The sequence below is a fragment of the Populus nigra genome, chromosome 9 (assembly GCF_951802175.1).
Source record: "Populus nigra chromosome 9, ddPopNigr1.1, whole genome shotgun sequence".
In the NCBI taxonomy this organism is placed as follows: Eukaryota; Viridiplantae; Streptophyta; class Magnoliopsida; order Malpighiales; family Salicaceae; genus Populus; species Populus nigra.
The window spans coordinates 17,135,535-17,146,830 of NC_084860.1; the positions used below are offsets into that span (position 1 = coordinate 17,135,535).

Consider the following 11,296-nt stretch of genomic DNA (forward strand, 5'->3'; position numbering starts at 1 on the left):
TGTTTAAAACCACACAAAAAAAAAATATGTAAGAACAATTAGTATAATTGATGAGTGGATATACATAATAATTGTTGTTGTCGTACTTATTCAGGTTTAGAAACTACTAGCTATTTCACATGTAATTTGCCGCAGGTTAGATAAAAAAAAAATGTAAAAAAACGAATATACATGCTTTTTTTTTTGTTTGAAAAATCATAATTATAAATTAAAAGGCTAATAAATATATTTAATTAAATAAATCTAGAATTATTCATGCTAAGAAATGCAAAATACAATATTAACATGTCTATTCAACTCATGTCATTGTTAGTCAAATATTTTTTTTAACACAAAAGAAAAAATATATAGGTGTTATTAACGAGTTCTTTTGACACCGAATAAAAAATATAGTTGTGAATTAAAAAATCAATACTTACATATAATAAAATAAAATGAAAATCATATATGTTTTAAAAAAAATATAAGATCTCAAGTTAAATTTTAATGTTGCAATTGCTACATTGAAACATCATTTCTTTTTAGTCTTTGTATAATAATTTTTCAAAAAAAATAGTGTGAGGAATAAATTACAAAATAATAAAGATAAGAACAAAAATAAATAGTATAAATAGATTAAGTGTGGAATGATAAATATTCTAAGTGTAAAGAATAAAAAAATAATATATTTTTCCAAAAAAAAATGTAAGGAAAAATTAAAAGAAGAATTATAAAAGAATGAAGATAAAAATAAAAAAAATGGTGAAATAGGTCAAGTATAAAGTAATAAATATAACAAATATTAAGGGAAAAAATACAAGAAAATATTTTTCTTAAAAAACAAAAAATAAATAAAAATTTATCACTGTTAGAGCATCAATTATAATAAAAAAATAGAAAAAATTATAAGTATATCATTTCTACATAAAAACACGTATTCTTTTTTTTTTTTAGTTTAACGTGAGTGTCTGGGCCAGTTTGCGCGTATTTCAACTAATCCCATGGGTCCTGAAGTTAACGACCATGTAAACCTCCAGTGGCCATCATATGAGCAACCACAGAGCTTGAACCTGAGACCACAGAGGAAGCAAACTTCTTGATCCCAAACTCTTACCACTGGGGCACCACCTAGATGGTTAAAAAAAATTACAGGTGATAATTTGTATAATTTACAGAGTCACTTAGCATTAGGCAAATCAATTTAAGATTTTCTTTTTGAAGAATCAATTTAAATTGACAATTAAATAATTTAAGTAGGATGGAAAGAGCTAACCCAATTATAAATTAAGTACAGACAATTATAATTTAAGATTTTCTTTTTGTATATATTACAAACAAGGATGCAATTTCATCCAAACAACTTGATGTATAGATACAAACCAATCTAAATTAATGGATAGTTTATATATATATATATATATTATTTGATAAGTAATAGATGGAGTACACATATTATTAAATTCAATCTAAATTTAACCCAAGCAAGATTTTTTTATATAAAATTATATTTAAATTTTTTATCCAATAAAAAATAGAATATTAATATAATTAAAAACATAACTCGTGGATATCATCCTAGTTTGTAAATTAAGAGTGCTATTTTTTTTATTAATGGAAGAAGAATACTAATTTTTAACTACTAGTACGTCTTCTTTAAAACACAAACGTCCATTTTCGAAGCATAAAATGTCTTTTTTATACTCATGAATGTATATAGGGATTTGATATTAGAATATTTTAATTTTTAGAAGAAAAATTTATTTTAAATTATCAATTATTTTATAAGAGACTTTTAGTTTTATTTGATGTATAAACTAACTTGAAGATACTTTTATTTTTTAGTAAAAAAAAAAACTAACTTTTTAGCTTGAGCACTTGAGACATTTTAATAGTATTATTAAGGACTCAATTACTCAAAGCATATTATTAAAGACAAAATGATTCTTTAAAAGTAGACAATACAATACTTTAGAGGCATCTAAGAATGAAAATCAATTCTTAAAAAATCAAATAAGAATATAATAACTCTATAAAAAATATATATATAAAAAATAAAGCTCAATCTCTAGCAAATAAAATGTTGAATGAAGAAAATTAAGAAAAAAATAATTTAAAAAAGGTTGAGAAAACTCAATTTGAGCCCACCTAATTGAAGATGTAAAATCTTTGCCCCAGTCGCAATACCAAGATGACCACGTTCGAAAGCAAATTAAATAAAATCATGAAGCACAATTATTAAACAATTCAATGTTAAATGATAAAAATTAAAAAATAAATAAAAAGGCAATGAAAAAAATATGAGTTAACTCAGGTTAACTCATAAACCTTGTAACCATGGAAATCATGAAACCCTTGAACCGGGTTCATTCAAAAAGCTTAATTCCTAAAAAAATTACTTTTGAAGGATAAAAAATATCAATTGAAAAAACTTTCGAAATGGAAAAAGATAGCAATAAAAAGAAAGGAGATCAAATTTGATTAAAAAAAACATGAAGGATGAAATTATATATATATATATAACAACCTAAAAAATTATTAGTATAACCCAATAGAAAATAGAAAGGAAAGGTAAAACAAATAGGAATACCACTATTTAATAAATCAAATCTTGAATGATGAAATTGAAATAATTCAATTTAAACAAAAAACCCAACAAAAATATCAATATGCATTAAACTTTGAAATCAGCAACTCTAATCATGAACTCAGGACCAATATATAGAAGGCAAATTATAAAAAATAATAACAAAGCAAAACTTAAAAAAAAAAGGTAAAAACAAAATTACCTGATCTAATCAATTCAGATCAATCTGGCTGAATTGATCATGAACTCAGAAATCAATATTTTAGTATTCCTTATAAATACCGGTCAACCCATCTTGGTTGCCAATCAATCCGGCCTTCCTAATTGAAAGTCAATATTCTGATATTACTTACGAATACCAATTAATCAGGTAAACCCATTTGGATTGCCAATTATTCCAGCATTTCTATCAGAAAGGTAATATTCCAAAATTTCTTACGAATACCAATCAATCTAATCAATTCATCTAAGTTGTCAATCATTCTAGCATTCCTATAAAAAAAAACACCAATATTCATATATTTCTTACGAATATCAATTAATTTGGTCAACCCATCTTAGTTGCTAATTATTCTGACATTACTATTAGGAAGTCAATATTATGATATACCTTAGGAATATCAATCAATCCAATCAACCTATCTAGGTTGCCAATTATTTTGTTATACCTATTAGAAAAGTCAATATTGTATTATTCCTTATGAATACCAAATAATTCCTCTCAAATTACATACACACTAACAATACCATTATGTGCATTTTCATAGATTAACTATTTAATGGGTAAGATTTACAAGAAAATTATAAAGGAATTGCCACAAGGTATGGATTACCTACCTGCAGTCTAACTATAAATGGTTCCACCAGCTCGCTGAATAATCCCAACGGTCTCCTTTGCATTGATAAGATTTTCAATTAATTATTATTATTATTGAATCCAAAAGAAAACACTTTTTATTTATTGTAGCATCTATTATAATTCTACTATGTTATTCATCCATAACTAAATTTATTTTTTCTTTTCAACTTAAGAGTATGTTTGGCAATGTGGTAGCGGTTGTTTTTCAAATAATTTTTTGTGCCGAAATGCATGCAAATGATATTTTTTTATTTTTTAAAAATTATTTTTGACATCAGCACATCAAAACGATCCAAAACATTCAAATCATATTAAATTTTAGCATTAAATTGATAACTTGTAAGATGAGAGTTATTTCTCCTTTTCAACTTATTTGATTCAATTCTTATTATCATACAATTATTTAATATTTAAATGAACATAAAGTACATTCCATCTTGGTTCAATTACAAATACAACTATAAGCATAGATAGATAGTTGCTTTTTCTTTTGGTTATTGTTATGGATTTGTTTTTGTTTATTTACATAATAAATAGACAATAGATAGATAGATAGTTTTTGATATTTCATGAGCTTATCACCGCATACTTAGATTGCTAGTTTATGTTATTTCATGTGCTTATCATGGGCAAAAAAATGACAAAAAGGACCAGTGATGGGACTCAAAAGCAACACTGAATACTTACCCAAAGAAGCTGTAAAGGCCCATTGATGTGAAATGGACCCTCTGGATGGGCTTCATTGATGTAACGTAAGGAACGATTTCAAAATGCCTTCAAATTGCGAAAAGAAAGAATTATTACTTCACTTCGCATAGACTTCATTGATGTAACGAAAAGAATGAGTTGAAAATGCCTTCAAATCAGGGAAGAGAAAGAATTATTACATTGTACCATGCACGCTAAATAAAAGCAGGGAGGAGCAAAAATGAAACTGGGAGCGTTATTAATAAAGAAAAAGAAACTCTGTAAATTTGTGTTTAGTAATGTAGCTTATGATATTTTTTAAAAATATATTAAAATTTTTTTTATTTTAATATTAGCAATTAAAAACCATGAAAAAATACTAAAAAAATCAATTTAATATTTTTAAGTCAAATTCAATTTCAACTACAATGTGAAACAACCATTAACTTGTATATTTTGATAGTGTTTGATATTATGGTAATAGTTATTTTTTAAAATAATTTTTATTTAAAAATATATTAAAAAAATATTTAAAATTTATTTTTAATATTAATTCATCAAAATAATGTAAAATTAAAAAATATATTGAAACAAAGGGCTGGAAAACTAAAAGAGGAGGAAAGTTTTTGAACGAAAGTGAGGGAAACGGGAAAGAAGTTTTGAAACAAAGAAAGCTATTGTGAGAGGGTAGGAAAAGAGGAAAGAAAGCAAAAAATGGAAGGGAGGGAGCTGCTGCAGAGAGGAAAGAACAGTTACTGTCACCGGGCTCCCTCAGCCACCGACCCCTCTCAACAGCCATTCCACCAAATTAACTCGACAGAACACCAGCTTTTTTTTTCTTTCCTCACAAAACACACAGCCGGTCTTCCCCTTATCCTCCCCAGCTCCCACACCGGACTACCTCTTCATCCCAGCCATGCCCTGCCACCAGCACCTCCACGAAGACGTTGCAGAAAAGGAAGAACATTGTTGACGGCAGAAAACACCGTCAGCAACAGAAGGAGAAGACAAAACAGGGGCGAACAGAGGAGAAAGAGAGGAGAGAAACTGGAGTACAACGGACCAGAAGGGGAGAAGACTTTGGGACAAGGGAGATGAAACAAAGACAGTGACAGAGAGTAGAATAAAAGCAGACGTGAAAAGGAAATAAAAAACCAGAGGTGGGCACCTCTGCACAGGGAAGAAAAAGAAAGAACAGTTGCTGTCATTGGGCTCCCCAGCTACCGACCACCCTCCCGGCCATCCTCCGGTCAGCAACCGCCAGCAGCACCGCCTTCAGAGCCACCACAGGTTAGCCCTCCGACCCTTATCTCTGTTTATTGTTCATCGTCTTGCATGCAAAATGTGCACTGTGCACGTTCTGCAAGCAAGAAAAAAATTACCCGGTTACTGTGTGCACATTAACCGGCTAATTAATTACCAGGTACTATTCACCTACACAATAACCCCGATTACTGTACCGCGAACAGTAACCAGTCATGCGGTTTTGGGCTGGGCTGAGTCCAACCCTGTAGGAAGTAGGCCCAATTTATGTTGGGCTGATTTCGGCCCAGTTTCCTTTTGGGTTGGGTCTGGTCTGTTCGAACAAAAATTCTTCAAAAATTATTTCAAACAATATTTGATTTTCTGTAATTTTATTACTATATTTTGATCAATATCGGTTTGTATTTTTATACTATAAATATACAAATCCGGTATTAAAATACCTGGTTTTTGTCAAGTTTTCAAAAAATATTTTGTTTTCATGCATACGGCCTAGTCTCTCCAACATATATATATAAATATTATAACATCATATTTTCACACAACACAAGAAAATTTCAAAAACAATATATGTATTAGCATGTATTTTGGCTTTAATAACCAGTTTATTCAAGCCATGAGAACTACGCCAATATTTCAAAAATTCTAAAAAAATCTTTTTGTCTTCTTTTAGTATATGGGATTACGAATTTATACGTAAAACGTATTCCTGATATTAAAAATATGTTTTTTTACATAGACGTTAGAACGGTTAGGTTTTACCCGATAAGATAAGGACCTCCTTATTGAGGAGGACTTTTCTTAAACCATAAACGGACCAACAACTAGAAATACAATAACACCTTAGCTTTTTTATCAGATAATCAAACAATGCAGCTTACCTTAGGTAAGGCATATTTGGGGTGCTAATACCTTCCATTTACGCAACCAGTCCCCGTGCCCGATCTCTGAGACCAGTTAGGGTTCCTAGTGACCAAAATACTAGGTGGCAACTCCCATTCCATTTTTCACTGCTAAGAGACAAAGAATTCCTTGTCTCCCTATATTTACCAAATATATATCCATACATTTGAGAGTGGACGATCGTCGCGATGTCGCACACCTGCGACATTGCTGAATAATCCCAACAGTCTCCTTTGCATTGATAAGATTTTCAATTAATTATTATTATTTTCAAATCCAAAAAGAAAACACTCTTTACATCTATTTTAATTCCCCTATTTTATTCATTCAAAGCTAAATTTATTTATCCTTTTCAACTTATTTGATTCAATTATTATTGTCATACAATTATTTAATATCTAAATGAACATGAATTCCATTCCATCTTGGTTCAATTACAAATACAACTATAAGCATAAATACAACTAAAACTCACTTTTAAGTTCAACAATTTATCAAAGGCATTCAATTTCTAAAACATCAAAATTTCTTTTTTCACATGCTTAGTTATAACAATTTACAATATTAAAATAAATACATCAAATCCCTTTTTATCTGTCAATAGTCGGCCCCTAAGCGTCGGTGCCCATCCAAATTTCTTTATTATTTCAACATGAATCCACTCTTACAATAACCTATAAAGATCCAAGAGACCCAATTTCTAGAATACCTATTTCTCGCCTAATTTTATATCAAGAATCCTAATTCAATTATGGTTACTTTTGTTCAAAATAACAAACTCTTTGTATGAGTTGATACAGAAGAGTTCCAAGTACTTTTAACTGGTTCCACGTACCTTTTTTATCTCTCAATAGCCGGCCCCTTCTTGTTGCACGTGGATGACAGTCTATATTTTAAACGATTGCTGGGCTCCTGCCTACTGGTCAAACATCAAACAGAATGGCATGGCCATGGAGGGTGTCCCACAAGAGGCAGTGACAATAAATGGGAAAATGACAGACAACGTGATTTTAATAATTTGATACAGACACCCAGATGAAACGGGCATTCATTTCTTTTCCACCCGGTAAATGGTTAGCTTTTCAAGCCAGTACCTTTTCTACATATAAATTCCATCCCAAGACATCGCAGGAGGAGCTGAGCCATATCTTAGTAAAGCATCTTTCAAAGCAATAGAAAGAATTGTTGCTTTAAGGCCTATGGCGGCAGCTCCAGAGTTATCCTATGAAACATTTTACCTATCCCTTTTGAGCCATTCTGACCCTTCTTACCCAATCTCCAAAGCCATTTACAATCCTGACAATCCTTCATACTCGTCCATTTTGCAAGCTTATATTCGAAATCTTCGATTTAACACGTCAACAACACCAAAACCACTCTTTATCCTGACTGCATTGCATGAGTCTCATGTGCAAGCTGCTGTTTTTTGTGCCAAAAAACATGGATTGCAAATGAAAATCAGAAGCGGAGGCCATGATTATGAAGGCACATCTTATGTTTCGGGTGTCCCTTTCTTCATTCTCGATATGTGCAATCTTCGATCGATTGATGTTGATATCGAAAACGAGACTGCTTGGGTTCAAACTGGGGCAACTCTTGGTGAAGTGTTCTACAGCATTGCCGAAAAAAGCAGCACTCACGGCTTCCCAGCTGGAGTCTGTCCTACAGTAGGTGTTGGTGGGCATTTAATTGGAGCTGGATATGGCAATTTGATGAGGAAATATGGCCTAAGTGTCGATAACATTACCGATGCAATATTGGTTGATGCTGAAGGCAGAATTCTTGACAGAAAATCAATGGGAGAAGACCTTTTTTGGGCTATTAGAGGCGGTGGAGCTAGCTTCGGAGTCGTGGTTTCATATAAACTAAACCTTGTTCGAGTTGCAGAAGTTGTCACTGTATTTCGAGTTGAAAGAACACTTGAAGAGAATGCAACTGATATTGTGTATCAGTGGCAACATGTTGCACATAAGATTGATGAAGACCTCTTCATCAGGCTACTCCTGGATGTTGTAAAAGATAGTCCAAGTGGAGAAAAGACGGTGAGGGCTTCATTTATAGGTTTCTTTCTCGGCGACTCTGAGAGGCTTCTGTCCATTACAGCAGAAAGCTTCCCGGAATTGGGTTTGCTTAAATCAGATTGCATAGAAACGAATTGGCTTGAATCAATCCTGTTTTGGGCAGACTTCCCCGTTGGGACACCGATCGATGTTATGCTTAGTCGAACACCTCCATCACTCGTCTACTTGAAGAGGAAGTCAGATTATGTGCAAGAACCAATTTCAAAGGATGATTTGGAGGGGATTTGGAAGAAAATGATAGAGCTAGAAGTTCCAAAAATGGGGTTCAATCCTTATGGTGGTAAAATGAGTGAGATTTCAGCAGCAGCAACTCCCTTTCCACACAGAGCTGGGAACTTGTGGAAGATTCAGTATCAAATAAACTGGAATGAAGAAGGGACTGAAGCAGTAGAATATCATCTTGATTTGGCAAGGCAGCTCTATCGTTACATGACTCCCTTCGTATCCAAGAATCCAAGGGCTGCATTTCTGAACTACAAGGACCTGGACTTGGGCATCAACCACCATGGAAAGGCAAGTTACATTGAAGGAAGTGCTTATGGGATCAAGTACTTTAAGGGTAACTTCGAAAGGTTGGTCCAAATCAAGACTAAGGTTGATCCTGGTAATTTCTTCAGGCATGAACAAAGTGTTCCAACATTTCCCTTAATAGAGAGGATGTAGAATGGGAAATTCATTTTCCATAAATTGTCTGTTTATTGGCATTTTTAATAAATAAATAAAAAGACTGTTGATTATTATCTCATACGAGTTTGTAGTGGAAATAATTTGCAGGAAATCGTTCGGTTGAGGAGCAGCGTCAATGCTTCATATTATTAAATCATATACTTGTAGGCATTTATATTCCAATATATAAAATCATAGTCCAAAAGGACAAAAACCATAGAGAAAAACAAATATAGTGATATAATGTCTTTAGCTAGCCTCATATGTAAGATAAGTTATCAAGATAACAAAAACCACAGAGAAAAAAAATATATTAATATAAAGTATTAAGCCTCATATGTAAGATAAGTTATCAAGATAACAAAAACCACAGAGAAAACAAATGTAGTAATATAATGTATTAAGCCTCATATGCAAGATAAGTTATCAAGATATTATAAAATTCTACAAAATTCATACGAGTGTTAATTGTCTTTCTAATAAATTAATTAATAAATCATATCATTTATAAACACAATATATGATATATGATGTGTAATGTGTAATGTCTTTTGAATTTATTTATGAACTAGACATCCAAGACTAGTTTACCAAGAAACTTACAAAAAAATAAATACAATTATAAATTTATATATAATTATTGGTTTGATCTAAAATTTTATTAAATAATTTTACAAACCAAGTTTTACACGAGTAGCTGCACTGAAGGTTTTGGCTTGGCGGTGGGAGGGCCTTGTCTCTTTCCACTGCTCCTAGGTTCGAGATCTCATGTGCACACCTGTCACCCCCGCGATGCCTTACATGTTCACTGGGTTTGCAGGGTGTTCAGTGGGCCGTGGGATTAGTCATAGTACGTGCAAGCTGGTTCAAATACCTACGTAAATAATAAAAAAAAGTTTGGAAGACTCTAAAATTAGACTCAAAAAATATATTTTTTTCTATTTTAATTGTTTTTCAATTTAATTTCAGATTTTAATTACTTTTCTTTGAATTTATTTAATTTGGTTATATTAGTTTTAACATCTATATAAATTATTATTTTGTTATTTTTATTAGTATGTTATTAGTATCTATATAAAATTATTTTATTTTTTAAAAATTATTTTTAATAATAACTCATCAAAACAACTAAAAACATAAAAAAAAATATTTTAAATTAAAAAAAAATTAAAACTTTTAGAATCACGATTTATACTAAATTTCCAGACACTCTGTTTTCATCTTGTCAGAATCTTTTCTCTTGTGCTTGATAGTTGATATGTCATTATCAAAGCTGAGTAGGATTCCCGACATCTTATTCTTTCCTTCTTTATTTTTTTTTATTTTTTATTTTTTCTCTCCTGCTTTGCTTATTGTGCCAACATATTCTTCTTCTTTCTTCTGTCATTTGGTCCTTTAATTTTTATGCATAGTAAATTTTATTTTCATTATTATAATTATTTCATCAATTAAACATATTTTTATTTAAATTAGGCAAAAATTAACTATTTTTTTTAGTATTCATATTCAAAAATAAATATTAACTTTATTTAAAAAAATTACAGAAAATATTATCATAATAATAAAATTAAAGTTAATTAAATAAAAAATTCTAGACACAAAATGAAGAAATGAGGTAGTGAAAAAGAATGAAAAATTATTTTTGCCCGTTTGAGCTGTGCAGGTGAGACCTAAGTATCTCAAGACCTGCATAACTAATCAAATTGTGTTAGTTTAATAATTATTTATTTAATTGTGCTAATTTGGAATTTTATTTTTTTAACTGTGCAAGTTTGGTAAAAGAAATTCGGGAAAGAAGCCTTCGCTTATAATTAAACAAAGTTGTGATGGAGATTACACTTCGGAAAAGGAAGGACCACTGATGGGACTCCATAGCAACAGAGATATGGACTGATGAGGGGCAAAAAAGTAATCAAGATATTATAATTAATGTGAGATAAGTTCTCAAGATATTATAAAATTCTACAAAGTTCATATTCATTGACATGAGAACATTCTAGTGGTAATTGTCTTTCTAATAAATAAATTTAATAACACATTTATAAACTAGATCCATTACATTTAACGAATTGTAAATACATGTACATACTAGATAGATAAGACTAAGTTCTTAGAGAAACCCACAAAAGAAATTGAATGTATCAAACACGCAATCTCATATAAATATTTATAATTTTAGATCCGACAATTGAGGCTAAAAAAACCTTTAAATTAAACTTAGAAAATATTATTTTTGTTATTTTAATTATTTTTCTAGTTAATTTTATATTTTAA

At 30.6% G+C, this 11,296-nt stretch overlaps 1 protein-coding gene across 1 annotated transcript; it reads left to right on the top strand.

Moving 5' to 3' along the window:
- Positions 1 to 7,365: 7,365 nt before the first annotated feature.
- On the top strand, positions 7,366 to 9,101 carry LOC133703137 (berberine bridge enzyme-like 8). Its single transcript, XM_062127573.1, has one exon. It carries the CDS (start codon positions 7,475 to 7,477, stop codon positions 9,017 to 9,019), a length of 1,545 nt encoding a protein of 514 aa, XP_061983557.1. The 5' UTR covers positions 7,366 to 7,474; the 3' UTR covers positions 9,020 to 9,101.
- Positions 9,102 to 11,296: the final 2,195 nt, after the last annotated feature.

Excerpts from the sequence above, each read along its gene's own strand:
- LOC133703137 (XM_062127573.1), top strand. The coding sequence starts at position 7,475 with ATGGCGGCAGCTCCAGAGTTATCCTATGAAACATTTTACCTATCCCTT.